Source organism: Sphaerodactylus townsendi, linkage group LG03 (genome assembly GCF_021028975.2).
Source record: "Sphaerodactylus townsendi isolate TG3544 linkage group LG03, MPM_Stown_v2.3, whole genome shotgun sequence".
Taxonomy (NCBI): domain Eukaryota; kingdom Metazoa; phylum Chordata; class Lepidosauria; order Squamata; family Sphaerodactylidae; genus Sphaerodactylus; species Sphaerodactylus townsendi.
The window spans coordinates 108,969,369-108,989,323 of NC_059427.1; the positions used below are offsets into that span (position 1 = coordinate 108,969,369).

Genomic DNA, 19,955 nt, shown 5'->3' on the forward strand with positions numbered 1-19,955 from the left:
GGAGGGTCATGATTGCTGGCAGCTGCAACTGGGCCATTAACTGTAGTGTGGCAATACAGGCATCCATAAAGAGGAGCAAGCATTTGGGAACAGGAGAGAAAGGAAGAGGGAGCTGGTGACATGGGGCTGAGGGGGGAGTAAAGGCAGGCTGGTTATGCCCCCCCAGTGGGTGCTGTTAACCCACCAACAGTTTTCTAGAGCCCACTAGATTTGTTCATACAACGGGCCTTACTGCTAGTGTAACTATATTTGACTTCCCACCTAGATCCCACTGTTGACCTTATCCATACTATTGCACTTTTTTAAAAAATAACCTCCAAGTCCAACACATACAGATTCTTTCTCTTGTACTCTTGAGCAAGGCCCATCCTGGCTTCTAAAATCTTGTTGGGAAAAGGCATTGGAGCCATTAATTTCTCACTGAGTGAAAGAGCTCAGAGTTCTAAGGTCCTCAATCCACTGATTTATTGGAGGTGGGCATTTATCTTTCCAGTGCTGTAATGCAAGTCTTTTAATTGTAGCAAGGGCTTCACTTTAGTTGACTATCATTTAGCCTCCAAGAAGTGGATAGATAGTTTAAAAATACATAAGCATCCTCAAAAATCAATGAACATATAATTCAAAATTTAATGAGTCATAATTTCTTCCCAGAAAAAACCCCAAGAGTTTAGACATGCCCAAAGCATATGTTTAAGGAACATATCCTGTGAACTAAAATGCCACCAGTTGGACATCTTACTCAGTCCTTTGCTAAAAGGTCACTGTGATGTCCAGTACATCCCAAACGGGTTTTTTGCTAAATAAATTGCAACTTATGATCCAATGGGGCAGCAGATAGAAAGGTTAAAAAAGGTGACATAGCTCTTTATTTCATTAATTGCTGAGAGTCTGCATTTCATATTTATAGACAGATATTACATTGTTTTCTGCATCAATTCAACTAAGGTTTTAGCAGCAAAAGAGACTCTCTTAATGCTGCAGGGTCATATTTTGACACAGACAGCTGTTGCAATTGTAAATATTGTCATTCAGCAGAAGTTGACTTGTCATATCTAGACCTCAGCTGAGAAAATGACAAAAACTCATCTTCATAGTCTATTGAAGTTGGATGGGGGAATCATCCCTGTTAATACTGTTAGATCTTTTGATGGCCTCCGACACAGTTGATTACTCCATCCTTATCCAGTGACTGAAATAAGGAGTAGGTTTTAAGGGGGCAGTCCTTTAGTAGTTTTTCTTGTCCCACTGGACAGAGCTGCAGAATCAAATGGCTGGCATTTGTCCCGTGGTTCTATTCTGTCACCCCTTCTCTTTAGCCACCTCATTTTCTCCTCCAAGTCTTCATGCAGGCATCGCATTTTACAAATAACTCATAGTTAAAGACAGAATAAGCTGCACATCTTGCTTGTTTCCTCAATGTTATTACATAACTTACAAGCTTCAGTGAGCCAGCTTCACCTGGCCTTTGCCTACCTGTCTCAGAAGCCAGATGCCGTTTGGCCTCACATGATCCCATGTATTCTATGAGTGTCAACTGGGAGGAAACTCTTAAGCAAAGAGTATTACAGAGACTGGCCTGGCATTCCATACTAAAGTCATTTTTTATTCTAAGCCCCCTCAAACAGGATGCTGAAGAGGTAGCACAGACAGATCCTAAATCAAATAAATAAATGAAAAATAAATGAACTAGGCTGGAATTCTGCAGTCATACTGTTGATATTTCACTCAAATTGTATAATTTGCTCCAAAGTTTGCTCCACAACTTGGAGAGCTAGAATCTAAATTTGCTCCACAATATGGAGGACTAGAATGTAAAAAATTATTTACGATATATAGAATTTGAGACTCAATATGCAGATAACACAGACAGATTTCTTCCCTTTCCTCAAAATAAATTTATATCCTGCACCATCTATATAATAGCAAATATGCAGATTTATTTTGTTACTATGGTGATCATGCTGAGCACCGTCAAAAGGTAACAGAAAAATTTGCCAAGAGAATACTTAGGGGGCTTCCATCTGCAGCCTGCTGAGTGGCCCCTACTTCAGCAGCTATCTGACAAGACACATATATGCTTATCTGAGCATTCAAAATGCATATACTCTGCCACAATAGAGCAACAGAACAACACATGAAGTTTAAGATATCTTCAAGCATGGACTGCATTTTTTTAATCACCATCTTGTAATCTATACCCTTAGTGTTCTGAAGTCGTCAACACATAAGCCTCCCGTCTAAACATTACCTTCCCAGAGACAATCTTCTCATAGATCTGAATTGGCTGATCTGCAAAGAATGGAGGATACCCAGCTGCCATCTCGTAGATTAGGACACCCAGGGCCCACCAGTCCACAGCTTTGTTATAACCCTGCAACAGGAAAGCAGGTTTGGATCACATACACAAAGGATGAGCAGCATTTAACAGCAGAGATGGGTAAAATAAATTATTGAAGGTGTAAGATGCTCAGTTGGGCAGAGTCCTCCTCGTTCATGGCTGATCAAGGCACAGAACGTTGCCAATGGTTATGGGTGTCTTAGATCTTCTCACCTTACTCAGAATTATTTCAGGAGCCAAGTATTCCGGAGTTCCACAAAGGGTCCATGTTCGACCTTTCACTCGTTTGGCAAAGCCAAAATCTGTCACCTGAAGATGCAAGGGAGAAACAAATAACAGGGGAAGATATGACACTGCCATAGTAGTTAATAAAAACACTGGCCCGTCTGCCTCAACACTGTCTGTTTGGCATTGGCTAGTCAGGCAGAGAGAACTTCTTCCCAGCCAACTGCTACTGAGATCCTTTAACTGTAAGTGCCAAGGGACTGAACAGTGGACTTCCTGCAATACAAAGTAAGTGCTCTACCACAGAGCCACAAGCTCTTCTCAGTGATCGAATCAGCAACACAAGGGCAGTTGTGAAAATGCACTCCAACCATATCCCTGAAATGAGCAGAGTTGAAACTTAGAGGGGAAGGTATCTATTGCCTTTTCAAAGGGTTTTTTTCCCCAACATATTAATTTCCAGGGACATAAAAAGCATAGCATAAGCTGCTTTATACTGAGTCAGACCATTGGTCTGTCAAGGTTGGCATTTGTCTGCTATGATCCTGGCAGAGGTCTTTCACATCAACTATAACTAGATCTTTTTAACCAGACATATTGAGAATTGAACCTGGGACATTTCTGAATGCAAAAGCAGAGCCAAAAGCCCATTCAACTGCTTGACCACGCTTGGATAAGAAGGCACCAGATTTTTAAAAAACTGTTTGAATCCCAGTGATAGTTATATAAAGTTTATATGATGATATGCCCCAAAACCACATTCTTTAACACTCCAACTAATTTCATAGAATGTTACTTATGGCTAACAAAACATAATAATTTGTAATACTGTTAGTAGCCTCACATATTTTGGAGCCCCATCCCAGACAACCCATGTAAATAAGAACATAAGAACATAAGAAATAATCGATAGCAGTAGATCTGTGCCCGTCAAGACTACTGAAACCCAGAGGTGGTGATGTGAGGGGCCCCCCGATGGTCATTATAAATCTGTCCCTAAGTTCAGGGGTCTTCCCAGGGAGGCTGAATGCGGCAGTGTTATATCCCCTCTTGAAAAAACCATCACTGGACTCTTTGGATCTAGTCAACGACCACCCAGTTGGGCATTCATCATTCCTGGGAAGGATGCTTAAATGAGCGACGGCTGAGCAGCTTCAGGCACTCCTGGAGGATTCGTCAGTGCTGGACCCATTGCAATCCGGCTTCCACTCTGGCCACAGGACAGAGACAGCTTTGTTAGTTCTCACAGACCATCTCTGGAGGCAACTGAACCAAGGCAGGTCAGTGGTGCTGCTGCTTCTTGACCTGACAGCAGTATTTGACATAGTGGATCATGAGCATTTGGCTCACTGCCTCGCCAGCACTGGTATACAGGGGACAGGTCTACAATAGCTGATCTCTTTCCTCCAAGATCAGGGACAGAAGTTAATGTTGGGGGAGAAAACCTCAGCGCACCACTTCTTGCTGTGTAGGGTCCCACACAAAGCAATCCCCCATGTTATTTAACATCTACATTTGCCCTCTTGCCCAGTTGGTCCAGAATTTCGAGCTAGGTTGTCATAAGTATGCTGATGACACCCAACTGTATCTGATAATAAGCAGCTAGCAAAGTGCCACCATAGACATATTAGTCAGTTGCTTGGATACTGTGGTGGGATGGATGAAACAGAGCCAGCGAAATTAAATCCAGCAAAGACGAAGGTCCTGTGGCTGGGTCGGGAAGAGGAAGGAAGAAGAAGAAGAGAAGAAGAGTTTGGATTTATATCCCCCCTTTCTCTCCTGCAGGAGACTCAAAGGGGCTTACAATCTCCTTGCCCTTCCCCCCTCACAACAAACACCCTGTGAGGTAAGTGGGGCTGAGAGAGCTCCAAGAAGCTGTGACTAGCCCAAGGTCACCCAGCTGGCGTGTGTGGGAGTGTACAGGCTAATCTGAATTCCCCAGATAAGCCTCCACAGCTCAGGCGGCAGAGCTGGGAATCAAACCCGGTTCCTCCAGATTAGATACACGAGCTCTTAACCTCCTACGCCACTGCTGCTTAAGGAGTGAGGTACCAGCTCCCAGCCCTGGATGGAATGCAATTGACACCTAAGCCCTCCATCAGGAGTCTGGGCATGATCCTAGATGCCTCCCTCTTTATGGAGGCCCAGGTTGCAAATGTATTTAGACTGGCATTTTTTTCATCTTTGCCCGGTTAGACAACCTGAACCCTATCTGCCCACCACCACCCACCCCCCCCCCCGGCCAATCTAGCCACAGGGATCCACATAATGGTCACCTCTAGGATAGACTACTGTAATTTGCTCTATGCAGAGCTGCCCTTGAGACTTCTCCAGAAGCTGATGCAAAATGCAGCTGACCAGGTCCTGACTGGGACACCATGAACACCTCACATCCATCCAGTGCTCCATCAGCTGTACAGGTTTCAGGTGGAGTACCTAGTTCTAACCTTCAAAGCCATAAAGTCTGGGACCTTAATAACTGCAAGACTGCCTCTCCCAACACCACCCTTACCCCCAAGAGCATTACACTTGTCAAATAACAACTTACTAGTGGTCCCTGGCTCGAAGACTGTTCGACTGTCCTCAACCAGAGCTTTTTCAGCTTTGCCCAGCCTGGTGGAATGCTCTGTCTAATGCAGGGGTAGGGAACCTGCGGCTCTCCAGATGTTCAGGAACTACAATTCCCATCAGCCTCTGTCAGCATGGCCAATTGGCCATGCTGGTAGGGGCTGATGGGAATTGTAGTTCCTGAACATCTGGAGAGCCGCAGGTTCCCTACCCCTGGTCTAATGAGACAACCAGGGCCCCATGGGACTTATCACAATTTCGCAGGCCCTGTAAGATGGAGCTGTTTCTCCAGGCCTACAGTCGAGGACAGTGGCACTGCTATCCATCTTAGCTGGCCTGCCTTTCCCTTGCCCCTTTTCTTTCAATTCGGTTGACTTAGAGAACAAATAATCTTTATTGAATTGACTGGCCCATTCTTTGCTGGGGTTGTTTTTAGGCGCCATGACTGATTACATTGTATTTGTATTGTATTTTATATATTTATTGTAAATTCATATTGGAAACTGCTCTAAGACCCTGGCAACAGGGAGAGTGATATAGAAACAGAATAAACAATTCAGTATAAGGGCAAACTCTTAACAGTTTTGGGCAGCAAGACCCCCAGGGTCTGCAACCTGCAGCTCCCCAATTGGCCATGGTGGTAGGGTTTGATGGGAATTGTAGTCCATGAACATCTGGAGAGCCGCAGGTTGCAGACCCCATAGAATAGGTGGTAGCACCATTACCTCAATGTAGCCCTGCTGGTCAATGAGGAGGTTCTCGGGCTTCAAGTCTCGGTAGATGAGATCTAGCGAGTGCAAGTACTCAAAAGTCAGCACAATCTGAGCGGCGTAGAACCGGGCATGAGGTTCACTGCGGAAAACAGGAAAAGCTTATTCCTCAGTCACCCAAAAGGTAGGACTTCCTTTAGAGCGTGCTTCAATCCTGCCCACATTCAACAGTTATGAATACAGACAAACCCCTCCACCCCGCCCCAAGTTCACCAGGGCCTTCACATCATCCTCAGTCCACCTTCTTGGTTCTCCATCAAACTTCTTTTCTGTGGTGACTGTGGACTTAATGCTTGCAAATCCCATTCTCTGTTGAGCTGACATTCTCCAATGCATTCCAAGGCCACCAGTCTCAACCAATAATCCGCTGCTGAAAAGCACTCGGCTTCTAATGGTTTATCAAGCCTGGCCATCTCTCCATTAGTACAGAATGAGCATCATCTCACCACTACAGCAAACAGGAAAGAACTCACCTGAACCTGCCAATCCGTCGTAGGTGGGAGAACATCTCACCACCTGCAATGTATTCCATCACCATGTACAGATTCGAGTTATCCTGTAATCAAGGGCAGAAACAACTAAGAGCCACGGCAAATACTGGTTAGTTCGGATTGGCATCTCTTTTGTTCATAACGTGCTTACATTGAGTGTTGTAGAAAGGCAATCAAGGATGCATATTGACATATCTAAAGAATTCTAGAAAAGGAATGGGGCATGGGGAGAAAATCCTGCATCTGGCACATAATTCAATATTCTAAGGACTTCCTTTTCAAAACAAACATCTGGCCTTTTTAGTTGAACAGAAAACATCTTCAAACATTCAGACAATGCCTAGAACCCAGGAGACATTAAACAACATGTTCTGGTATCTCAAGTTTCAGCACCTACTTCTTTCCCCATTGCTACTGCTTCTTAACTGTTCACTTCCCTACGACACTGTTACTCCTCCCTAGGCCATAACTTTCTACTGCCTTACAACAACAATAGCAACAACAACAACAGAAAAAGCAAGCCCTTTAAAACCTGGACAACATGTGTGTTTTATGTGCACGAACCTGGACATGCGCGTTCATTTTATGTGCACAAAGCTCTGATTGTTTGATATAAAATTGTTTTTCATAACAGACACAGTCTTGTTCTTAATGTTCTGCTCAAGGTCTGTTCCTGTTATGACAAAATGACTGTAATTTTAAATTATATTTAATGGCCACTTTATGTGTAGTACAGTATATGGCACTAGTATACGTTTGTGCAACCAAGGGGATGAATTATATGCGTAGCTGGGGCCTAAGACCTTCAATCCTAAATGTAGGTACTTGAAAATATATCTTACAGATATCACTGGGATTTCACTCAAAATCTGCAGAAAAAGTTCGGTAATTGAAGTAACTTCTACAAGATAGCGTACATGTATATCTGCTCAAACTTTATTTTGGTTGAGAATTGTGCTGTTTCCACAGTTTTCTCTGCATGGGCAGAAGGAAGCCCACAGTAAAAAGCACATTCAGAAGATTTTGTGCCTAATCTGGGCATTACTCATTTGGATTCTGCTTTCCGCCCCCTCCCCCCTTCAATCCAGAGGAGAGCAAAGCAAAACATTTCCCTGATTTGAAGGGAAACTGAAGCCAGGCAGCTATCTGGACACTCTACCCACAGATGCTGCAAGGGAGGGGGTGTTAGGGCAAAGATAAGTTCTACTTTCAAAATCCCCTCCCCCATTTTAGCCATTTGAAGATATTTTTTATTTTCTTGGCTGAACTGTGCTACACAGCATGGACGTAGGTAAGGGGGGGTTTTTCTCGGTTTTGAACCCCCCCTTCATGTCCGAAGCTCCGCCTACCCGTTTGTGAGTTTTTAAAACATTTTAGTGCTTTTTTTGTTTTTGGCCTGCAGGGGGCGCATTGTTTGGGCTAGCAGCACCACACTTTCAGGGATTGTTTGGGGGACTCTCCTGATGATACTACCCAAGTTTGGAGAGGTTTGGTTCAGGGGGTCCAAAGTTATGGACTACCAAAGGGGGTGCCCCCACCCTCCATTGTTTCCAATAGGAGTTAATAGAAGATGGGGGCTACACATTTGAGGGTCCATAACTTTGGACCCCCTAAACCAAAATTCACCAAACCTGGGATGTATTATCAGGAGAGTCTCTTATTGATACCACCCAGGTTTTGTGAAGTTTGGTCCAGGGGGTCCAAAGCTATGGACTCCCAAAGGGGGTTCTCCCATCTCCCATTGTTTCCAATGGGAGCTAATAGGAGATGGGGCTACACCTTTGAGGGTCCATAACTTTGGACCCCCAGAACCAAACTTCACCAAACCTGGCAGGTAACATTAGCAGAGACTCCTAAAGATACCCTGAAAGTTTGGTGCTTCTAGCTTAACCATTGCACAACTGACAGCAGGCACCCCCCAAATTTCCCCAGATTCTCCTTTTAAATCCACCCCCTTCAGCATAGATTTAAAGGGAGAATCTGAGGTCCTCAGTTTAGAAGAAGAAGAAGAGTTTGGATTTATATCCCCCCTTTCTCTCCTGTAGGAGACTCAAAGGGGCTTACAATCTCCTTGCCCTTCCTCCCTCACAACAAACACCCTGTGAGGTGGGTGGGGCTGAGAGAGCTCCGAAAAGCTGTGACTAGCCCAAGGTCACCCAGCTGGCGTGTGTGGGAGTGCACAGGCTAATCTGAATTCCCCAGATAAGCCTCCACAGCTCAAGTGGCAGAGCAGGGAATCAAACCTGGTTCCTCCAGATTAGAATGCACCTGCTCTTAACCACTACGCCACACTGAAAGTGATGCTGTTTCAGGGTGGGGGATAATCCATCCCAAAACAGCATCACTTTCAATGTTGTTTAACTAGGGACCCCAGATTCTCCCTTTAAGGCGGATTTAAAAGGAGAATTTGGGCTCTCTAGTTTAAACACCATTGAAAGTGATGCTGTTTGGGGGTGGATTCCAGCATCACAGCGGCTGCCCGGGGTGTGTAAAACTCAGATTTTGCACCAGGCTCCATTTTCCCTCTATGCCTCTGCCCAGAGGGGAGGGGCGGGGCAGGGCAGGGCAGGGCTGGGCTGGGCTGGGCTGGGCTGGGCTGGGCTGGGCTGGGGAGTCTGCCATCCCTAACCTCGGAGAGTTGCTTTTATAAGCGCTAGGCCAGGGGCGGGGCTTGGGGAGGCGTGGCCATGCCCTAGGGGCGGGTGGGGGTGTGCCCCCCGAACCCCCCTATAAAAAATCTATACCTACGTCCCTGCTACACAGTACGGCTTGCTAGGAAAAAGGGAAGAGAAAGGAGGATTCTGAGCTATGGGAGGGGTGCTACTGAATATCCCACCGTTCCTGTGCTTTAGGGCATGTGCAGAAAAGGGGGAAGGGGCAGTGGCAAGGGGAACAGGAAAAGACTGTTCCGGGCAGTTCTCACCCCATTTGAAGTTTCTTCCATAGTGGGGGTCCATTTTCATGCCCCAACATAGATGTAATAATCTATAATCTTAATAATATGTTGGTATTATTGTCAAAGACTACCGCATTGGAAGGAAGATCGGAAGAAACCTCTCATGTTCTCTCTGCATGGTATCAGCAAGATTTTCCACTTTGTATTGTCCAAAACAGTGACTGAGCCACTGTGTTCATTTTCAGGGCTCCTCTTCTAGCCACCAGGGCCATAAATCTGCAGATTTCCCCCATAGCATGAACTCTTTGTTGAACAGGTAGAGCTTTGTGGTGTTTTGTATCCTTTCCCTGAGATTAATGTTAACAGAGGTCGCTGGAAAAACCTGATTTAGGGCACACCTAACTGTCACATCTTGGAAAAACATGGTTGCCTTATTATCACACATGATCAGTTCATAGTTGGGCAAGCCTGGAGTGCAAGAGCGCTTTGCTAACAAGAAACCCCACCAGAGATAAGAAGATTGTGTAGTGAGTCCTGCCAATGCCCTTCTAAGTGGAAAGCAAAAGAAGTGCTGCTAGCTCAACTGTTCAAGGAGTATTCTCCTTGGGTTACCAGGAGCTGCCACATATTCCCTCTTCCATGTGGCTATCATGGATTCTCCTTTCCCCAAAAGTAACTGCTTGCTATGGGGGTGTTTCTGGATTGCAAGGGCATAGCGAAGGCTTGGAATGCACCTGCTTTAATTCACATATCTTTATCACAGAGACGGAGCTACCAGGAGACGGGGGTGCACACATTGCACCGGGTGCACACCTGGGGGATGTAAAATTTCCCCCCTCCCACAATGCCCCCTTGCCCCCCATAGCTCCCCTCTACCCACCCCCCGCCCCCACTTACCTCAGTTCAGCCTGAAAATGAAGGCTGGAAAAGTGGCCTGTTCACTTGAGGCTGAAAACGGCCTGGTGAGAACTACACTTCCCAGGAGACCTTGCGAGCCCCAAGGTAAGGTAAGTGGGGGGCGGGGGGGCACATGGGGGGAGGGGAAATGCAGAGTGCACACGGGCACAGTATGGCCCAGTTACGCTTCTGTTCTATCATGAGTGTGTATGAACAGGCATAGCCAAGTAAGCAGAATGGCAGCACCAGCTGGGACGGCGGATAGTGAAAATGGTGCCAAAGCGGGTTTTTTCAATCGCAGGCCAAGAACACGCAGCTGAATCCCATCCTGTCTCGGCTGTTGTTTTGAGTACCTGTTTACAACCTTGGAACTATGCTCTTTGATGGCTTCAGAATGACAGGGATCCCAAGGCTGAGGAAAAAAACACCTACCTTGAAAGAATACTCTAGCTTGACAAGGAATGGGAAGTTCACAGCCTGGAGTATGCGCTTTTCATTGAGGGTGTGCTCAATCTGTTTCAGTTTGACAACCTGCAAGAAGGAAGGAAGTCAGCCAGGGAGTCACCTCTCCACTCAGCCACACCCCCTTCCTCAAAAAACATACACTCTGCACACTGGCAGGCCCAGACTCACTTTTTGCTTGTCAAGGATCTTCATGGCAAAGTAATTGCCAGTATCCTTGTGCTTCACAAGCATCACCCGCCCAAATGAGCCTGTACCCAGGGTCTTCATTCGCTCGAAGTGCTCCAGGGTGGACGTGTTCTACAAAAGGAAGCAAGGAATCAGAAAGTGGGAGGAAAATCAACTGAGAGGTGCTTCACTGAATACCACTGTGTCCAAAATTTGACTCTTTAAATGGCCGGGAGAGCTCAAGATGCAGGGCTACTAGTTTCTCCTAAAAGACAACCCACCCTTCAGGCAGCACCATGTGCGCCGATGCCTTGCTGAGGCAGGAACAGCCTTCAGAAACACCAACTCCCCCCCACCCCAGCATTGCCTACTATGTTCTTGGAGTTTGAGACAGTTGTCATGTTACCGCCAGAGGGCGCAAGAGGCAAAATTTTAGAGAGGGAGCCATGTGCCGTCTGCAGAAAACCGAACTCTAGCCACAAAAATATCTAGCTGCCAGCATTTTACCACAATCTTGCAATAAACTAGGAATATGCAACAAGGAGTCGATGCAGAGGGCTTGGTCAGATAATGACATGCCAAAAATTCCACTTATCTAGAGGGAGCAGCACCTTCAGATATAGGACCGCAACAAGCCAAAAAGCTACAGCACTCCAAATTTCAGGACCAATTTTCATGGTCATTCTGTTGCCACATTCCCTTGCTTTTGGACAGCCCCGCTGTAGGGTTGAGATGCTACAGTACTGCACCTGTTAGTAGGGCAGCCAAGCACATTTCAGAAGTCAGCTGCGGTGATACAGAGTTTCTTCCCTATGTTGGTGATATAAAGTATTAACCTGCTAACATCTAGGCTGGAGTATAAGTGATGAGTTATGGGCTTCTCATCCTTCTTCTTAATGCACAGCACAATCCGCCTGCTGAAGTAATCTAGACAGACCTTTAACACACGCTCACTGTCTGCCAAAGCATTACCGAAACTGGCAAAGTTTTGCAGTTCGTTTTCCCAAAGAGTTCTGCCAAACAGTCCTAGAAATGCTTAAGCAGTGTATTCCAAATCTAGCTCTCCAATGGTCAATCATTCTTTGTTTCCAACATGGATACTTTGCTCTCCTACTCCAGCTACAATTTGCAAACCAGATCTTCAAAGTGGCCCCTCTAGAATAAACTGAGGATTGCAAATATCTTTTCCTGTGTCTTCATTTGCCCAACAGGACAGCTTAGCAAAACCTCAGCATCAAGACTCTGCCGCTATAACTAAATTGATCCCCTACCCCCCGCAGAGTGTAGGGTGCTTCTATGAAACCAGTAACATGCTTAAATCAAGATAACGAAGGATGTCTGCGCAGCACAACCATCAACAAAGCACGCACTCAGCACATCTGATGCTGCACATGTCAGACCGGCAACTTGATTCAATTGCATTGCCAGGTAAACAAAACCCTGCACATGTGTAACTTGTTTGGTGCAAAATTCCCAGCACCCCTTTAAAATCAGGCCTTAGTATTTAGAAAAGAAGCAACAAAATCCAGATTGCTGAGCCCAGGTGACAAAAAGAGGAGAGGCTGGGTACATACCTGTGATGGGCTTTCCCATTTCTTGAGAAACTCTTCTTTGGCTCTGGCTAGAAACTCTTTCACTGTAAGAAAACAGAGGTGAGGAAACAACATTAAGAACAGGGTGATGCTTCAATCCCTAGGCTACTAAACACCCCTGAAAGCTTGGAGAAGATTCACTGGGAAAAAAGGGTCCGCTCCACACAGCCTAAATGACGTCCTGGAGGCACTAAAAAGGCATCCTGGGAAGGCATTCCACACAGCTTTCTTCCCAAGATGTCCTTAGGAGTCCTTATTTTAGCTCAAGGTGTCTTTTTTGGAGAATGTTTTGAAGTGTACCTTTCCCACCCTGCAAGCCACCTGCAAGATGTCTCCTGCCTGACTGTGCAGAATGGAGAACTCAGGAGGCAGCTTATTTTTCCTGCCTGACCGTTTTGCTCTCTGGTCAGGTTTACCTTCAGCATGCACCCGACATTTTGTGTGCCGCTAAAGGGATTCTCCCTGCCGCCACTTGTTGAAGGTTGACCTGGGATGCTTGCTCAGCAGGGTCTGATCCTGCGTGCCTTTTCAGTCCCCAAAGTATATAGCAGTACTCAGCTTGTCTTGCCAATTCCAGCAATATATCGTTTTCCTCCTTTTTGTTGTTGTTTTGGGAGGAGCTATCTTCAAAGATACGCAGACACGCATAAGAGAATCTTAGCTGTTTGGGAGACTCCCATTGAAAAGTATTGGGATTGTGGAAGACAGATCTCCCGCTCTTTGAGAAGAGTGTGTCTCAATGGGCAGTAGACCTGTCCTCCACGGTCCCAATGCTTTTCAATGGGAGTTCTCCAAGCAGCTAAGATTCTCTTATGCGTGTCTGTGTATCTTTGAAGATAGCTCCTCCCAATTTTTTTAAAAAGGAAAACTATACATTGCCAAAATCGGCAGGACCAGCCGAGAACAGCCATGTTCTTTTGGGACTGAAAAGGCACGCAGGATCAGACCCTGCTGAGCAAGCATCCCAGGTCAACCTTCAACAAGTGGCAGCAGGGAGAATCCCTTTAGCGGCACACAAAATGTCGGGTGCATGCTGAAGGTAAACCTGACCAGAGAGCAAAACAGTTGCGCGGGAAACAGCCCCTTTTCCCGTCTGAAGCCTTTGCTGTCTGGAAAGCACATCAGAAGCTGTCTCTTTTTAAGACAGTGGTGGTGAACCTATGGCACTCCAGATGTTCAGGAACTACAATTCCCAATTGGCCATGCTGGCAGAGGCTGATGGGAATTGTAGTCCATGAACATCTGGAGCGCCATAGGTTCACCACCACGGTTTTAAGACATCCCCTTGGCTGTGTGAAGTGAAAAGGGGCAGTTGCCTCTTTTAAAGACATCCCACAAATGTATTTTTGTGCAGTGTGGAATGGATCAAGATTCCCTTTCAGCCCTACCATCTTATGGAGTAGGGGGAATGAATGGCCAGAAATGCAGGATTCAGCCACAGAAGAGATGTCACAAGGCACAGCTAGTAGCTAGGGTGTTTTTCTACGCAGCCCCCATTTCTAGAAAGTAGGCAAACAAACTCTCCTTTGGTCTCAGCTACAAGACTAGATCAGCAATGGTCACTTTCTGGCATGTATGCCATCTCTGGCCTCAGGTTGATCTACTCACGAGACTTAACATAGCTGTTTTTCTGTTTTTGTCTGTCCTATCAAAATGTGACTACTGGTTTATGACTTTCTAAAAGTTTGTTTTATTGCTCTTTTAATTGATGCTGTAAGCAGACTGGAAGGTCTATTTGTTGGAAAGGTAGAGCTTTTTTTAAAAAAATTAAGAATTAGCAGTCTGTACTATTAGATGATATCAGGATTGTTATGTACAGAATCACCTGTTGAGGGTTCCTTATCAAGTGCATTAACACTTCCCCTGAAGAAGGCAGACGAAAATGCGGTAATCAGCGCTAAGCGTTTGGGAAGTACAACGGAGCAGATTGAAATATATACAACTGAAAATGATGTGAAATTTGACTGCCCTTGAATTGGGATGGTATTTATAAGTAATTCAAGCCACCGATCCAGGATTTTCATTAATTGTTATGAACTTGTATCGCAGTCACAGCAGGTGACATTGACGCAATAATATTTACAAGATTATGGACATTGTTGGTTTAAAAATTACATGATTATGGACTTGAGAGAAGGTTGTCTTGTAATAAATTGTTGCATGAATTGGATTTAAAGTGGAGATATATGTGTTATGGAGATATAATAGTTTGATAAGTCTAATAGCCAACAATTTGGCATACTTTACAAGTAACTAATAGGTAATACAAATTGCTTGAGCCAGCGCCTATGTGCCACGTGTGTTTGTGTATCTTATATTGTTTTGTACGTAGCACATTCATTTCATAGATTGTACTATTAGACTGCCTGGGGCTCCAGTCTGAAATCAGAGAATAATGTGACCCAAGGAATAAAAATCTAGCCAATCCCTGATCTAGCCCTCGGCAACTCATCTGTGGAGCTATTAACATAAAGTTTACTTTGGGAACCAGATGTGCTCAAACAACATGTCGAATCCCCACAAGCTGCACACAGCTTCAACCCCAGGGGGGTTCCCAACCACATAACAAATGAGTGCTAACCCTTCATGGAGGGAGGCAGAGAACTCCTACTCCTCTTGCCAAATCCAAGCCCTTAAAAACAAAGCCCTTGCAGACTGAGTGTAGACGTTCAACAGAATGAAAACATTAGGGCCAAGAGCAGAGATGTTCATTGTGCCCATCAGCTGATCCTTATTTCCTTTGCAGAAAGTGCCATCTAGAGTTCAAAATGCAGTTCTAACGTTGGGTCTTTCAGAGACAGGGTTGCATGTGCTTGATGCTAACTTTCTCCTATTAAAAAGGTCTCATAACAAATCACCCAAATTCTTTTGGAACGAATTTTAAAGAGCACCAGCTGAAAATAAAATTCAGGGAAAGATTCAGGCATTCACAGGCCTTTCTGGATACTGGCCAATCCCTAGCAGCTGGGGAGTGGAATCCATCAAGATTCAGGACCCCCACTTTTAAGCATCAGCCCCACTTCCCGGGAGCGGTTCATGGAAAGGCATCCCCATTACCTGACCCAAAGGTCATCCTGAAAACAGACTGACCCACAGATGACCTGCATACAGTCAAACAACAGCCAGCGGGCTGAGCCAATACCTGCCTCATCCAACCCACCATCAATTATGCAAGTTCATAGTCCACCCGCATGTACCCAAGAGAATTTGGGGAGCCATTCCTGGGCATATATCAGAGCAGCAGCCAAGTATGCTCAGTGTCCCCGTGCCCCCCCCCGCCCCCGGCGCTCCTGTTCCCTCAGAGGAGCAGCAAATGGCATTATCTGGTTTTCCAAGCCACAGAACAGGGTGATGGTGCAGAGTACTATTACAAAAAAGAAGATGCACAGAAATATATTGAGCCAAGAAAGTACTCCGTATCACACTACATTTTAGACTAAAAGATCTTACCGAGGAAGACTGTCATAGTTAGTGGAACAAACAATCAGGTAAATACAGCTGTTTGTAATTTCTAGCCTTTATGAACACTGGGGGAGGGAGGCTTCCAAAGGTGGAAGCAATACCTGGGAAAAGGTTTGAGTTATCAGGAGTTATAAGACTGAGAATGTTTCTCTTTTTTCAGAGCTCCTTAGAGCATCCCTCAACATCCCCACTGGCCCACAGAAAAAGATTCCCTCTAGCCCCACGATTCCCCCCAACACTACACTGATTTAACCCACATGAAAAACCCACAGGATAACTTGCTCACTTCTAAATGCAGAAGAGAACAGTGACAGAAAAGCACCCCATGCTGTTCCCACTTGGGTAGATTTTGGAGCCCACAACCTAATCAGTTAATTAAGTAAAGTTGTCTGATTAAAAATGATCAAATCATCACACGCTGGTTCTGCATATTATGCAAACGTAACATTTTCCCTACCTCCCTGGGTCGCAACACTTGAGGTTTACCAGATGAAATCATTTTTGTCAACAACTCCCAAGGCCAGCAACATCCCAAGGACTTAAGGAGGCAAAAGCTCTGCTCTACTAAACAGCACATCCCACACAGAGATCAGAGGCCCTTACCTGCATCCCTGCTGCTGCTACACTGCTAGGAGAAAGTTTACAGATGGCAAATGAGGTGCTCTTGCTTCTTCAGCAGAGGAAGCCTATCTATACAGTACAGAATTGTTTCCCTCTTGCCTCAAGGGGGGGACCTCCAAACCACTAACTAGATCCCCCTCTCCCAGTTTCTAAAGGGCAGTCTTGCTTCTGCTTAAGAGCATTTAAATCAAAGCCCTCCCCTCCATGCCAAACACATCATACATTCGCTTAAAATTAAGCCCAGCACAATGGATCAAACTGGTACTTTCCAGCCATCCTCACTGTGCCAAGGCCTTCACTGCCAAAACAGTAGGCTGATTAAAACTCCCGACTCCCAGCCCTCTTATCCCGCAGCCATTCAGCTCTCTACAGAAGAGTCTGGACTTTCTCTGCAGCCACTAAAAATGCTTCGGCAGGTGTGCCGCTCCTTCCAGCACAAAATCCAAGAGACAGAAAATGGAGGAGCTGCTGAAATAAGGGATGCTGCAAATATTGACCTGGCCCCCTTCTCCCACAAGCTAGGCAGGTGCCTTCTACCCGAGGAATATTGCTGGGTGGGTGTGGAAGGGGAAGATGTTCTGGCTCCAGCACGTCTCCCACTCCATTCCTTCACACTGCAGCACAGAGCGTTTGGGATTTTCCCTGAGACACGCACACAAGCGGCTCAGTCTGTCTGACCTACTTTCTTTTTGCCTCCTATTATATCCATATGTCTCACAGTCCCTAGCAGATTTTGCCTTTCTGCACTACACTCAGCCTCCTCCTCACCCCCTGTGGAGATTTCTACTGTTACTTCAGGGGAAAGCAGAGTGTTCTTTTCCCTTCCCGGGGCCCCCCTGCACTATACTCAGGCTCCATGTGACCTCTGGGAAGGGCAGCAGGTGTCTCTTCCGCAATCTCATCTCTAGAAAACCAGCCTCTCATCTAAGCCACAAGACAGGATGGCTCACCTCAAGGCCAGGCTGAGCACTGTGACCTGATCTGATTTGCACCTCAGGAGATCAGCCATTCCTGCATTACCCCAAGTACTTATTCGAACACTGACCTATTCGAACAACTTCCTCTGCACATTTTGAGGATGGCCAGCTTCTGTGTTCTCAGGGGCTACTCTTTCCTCTACACTGATGTTATTATTGAGGCCCTTTGTGGAGCATAAGGCCTTGCTGGATCAGACCAAATATCCATGTTAATTCACATTCTGTCTGCAACAGGGGTTGGCCAAATACCCCTGGAAAACACTCCAACAGAGCAAGAACTATCCTCTGTTAATAGCTATGACAGTTACATGAAATATGCATGCTCAGAGGCAGCGTACCTCTGAACACCATGCCACTCTGACAAACTATATGCAGCAGATGGATCTTAGATTTGCTCCACAGGGCATTTTCTTGAGATTAACTCCAGTCTTTGGTAAACAGAGAGACACTGCCTGTACAAATCATTGCTAAAAGCCGCTGATGGAAGACAGATTTACATTTACATGGATTCTAAAGTCAGCGGCCATCAGTTCCATGATTATGCAATACACTGAAACAAACCTCACTTTTATTTGCCCCAAACCAGCCTATTAAGTTACTGAACGACCTCAGGTTTCTGTCCTTTGAGAGTGCTCTCCATTATATTATGTTATTCAGAAATTAATCATTTTGTTTAATTTGGAACCCACTATTTGTTCCAAAAATCCATGCAATGGAGCCAGGGACAGACAGGAGGGATTTCTCAACAAAGCCTAGGAGGCTCTAGGTTTGCAGAAAAATCTGAAACATAAAATTATATATCTAAAAGGGTCCACTGGATACTTACCATGAAAAACCTTTCTCATGGATGGCTAGGAGGACATCTTGTGTGGGTCTTCCTTTCCCTTTTGTTAGGAGGCAGGAAAAAGTTTTTGCATCACTTCCTGTATGAGCCTCGGAAACCATCTTTTCCCCAGTAACGCGAACTGGCAAAGCAGTAACTATACTCCAACGAGAGACATAAGTAGGAAGCAACAAGCAAATAGCGAAAACTCAGGCTCACATGAAACACAATGAAAGAACATTGAAACATGAAATGAAAACACATAACTGTATCGGGGACTAATGGAGAACCAGGGAGGGCCAAGATGTCCTCCTAGCCATCCATGAGAAAGGCCCTTCACAGTAAGTATCCAATGGACCCTTCTCATGGAGGCGGAGGACATCTTATGTGGGATCTCCCCAAGCAGTGTCCCAAATACGGGTGAGTATTCACCAGTCCCCGATGATGTGTTCAAGAACTATCCTGCCAAAAACGGTCTGGGCAGAATGAGTGTATCCAGTAATGTCTATTGAAAGAGGAAATTGAAGACCAGGTGGCAGCCTTGCACATTTCCTCGACAGAAGCATGATTTCTAAACGCTGCATTTGTATCTGCACTTCAAATTGAATGTGCAGTGACACCCTCCGGTATCGGGGATGCAGAGGCCTTGTAGGCCTCAGTTATGCATGCCTTGAGGAACTGATAAAGGCCTTGGACATTTGTCCGTCAAGATTTGGTTGAGTCACATTCACGAAGAGATTGTCGGATTTCCAGATGTATTCCATTCTGATGATGAATGCCTTCAGGGAGCGCCTCACATCTAAGTTATGCCATAACCTTTCCTTTGGGTGAGTAGGGTTTCGGCAAAAGTTCGGCACGATAATCTCCTGCCGTAGTTGGAATGGAGAATTTACCTTGGGTAAAAAGGTCGGGTCTGTATGGAGTATTACCCTGCTCTTGTGAAAGGTGCAAAACTTTGAGCTGATCGAAAGCGCTCTTAATTCAGACATTCTCCTGGCCAACATTATTGCCACTAAAAATAGCACCCGAGCCACCTTAATGCAGTGGTTTGCACTGGCTCAAAGGGTGACTTGGTCAGAGTCGTGAGGACTAGATGAAGTCACCAAGATGGAAATCTGTGCATAACAGGTGGTTAAGAGAGATGTACTCCTTTTAGGAAACTGACAATGTCTGGGTGTCTGAATAGAGGCACACCTCTGATTGCTAGACAGACAGTAGACAAGGCGACCTCTTGCCATCGCAGAGTGGAGACCTATGTTGCAGCCATGTTTCAGGAAATCCAGAATCTCAGTTGTGGAGGGATGTTCAGGATCTACGCTGTGACACCTGCTCCACTTCACAAATGCTTTCCAGGACGAATTATATATGCTAAGACTGAGGGGAGTGGAGATTGACATCACTAGCATTGTTTAGTACCATAGTCCGTCTGGGCCATCGTGGAGTGACTAGAACCTCAGTCGCCCTTTCTGAGGATATCTTCCGTAGAACTCTCAGAAGAAGAATGAATGGTGGGAATGTGTACAGCAAGCAAGGGGGCCAAGGTGTCGCCAGTGCGTCCGTTGCGTCGGCTGCTGGATGATAATGGTGTGTCATGAACCGAGGGAGCTGAAAATTTTCTGGGGAGGCAAACAAGTCCATCACCAGGTTGCCTAGCTGTTGGCAGAT

At 45.7% G+C, this 19,955-nt stretch overlaps 1 protein-coding gene across 1 annotated transcript in view; it reads right to left on the minus strand.

The window, feature by feature from the left end:
• Positions 1-19,955, minus strand: part of PRKACA (protein kinase cAMP-activated catalytic subunit alpha) — an 85,134-nt gene that overhangs the window by 13,827 nt on the left and 51,352 nt on the right. The window contains 7 exon segments of the mRNA XM_048487915.1: positions 2,249-2,371; positions 2,552-2,647; positions 5,857-5,983; positions 6,375-6,457; positions 10,618-10,716; positions 10,819-10,947; positions 12,390-12,451. Of these exon segments, the coding sequence (XP_048343872.1) occupies positions 2,249-2,371; positions 2,552-2,647; positions 5,857-5,983; positions 6,375-6,457; positions 10,618-10,716; positions 10,819-10,947; positions 12,390-12,451 (719 nt within the window).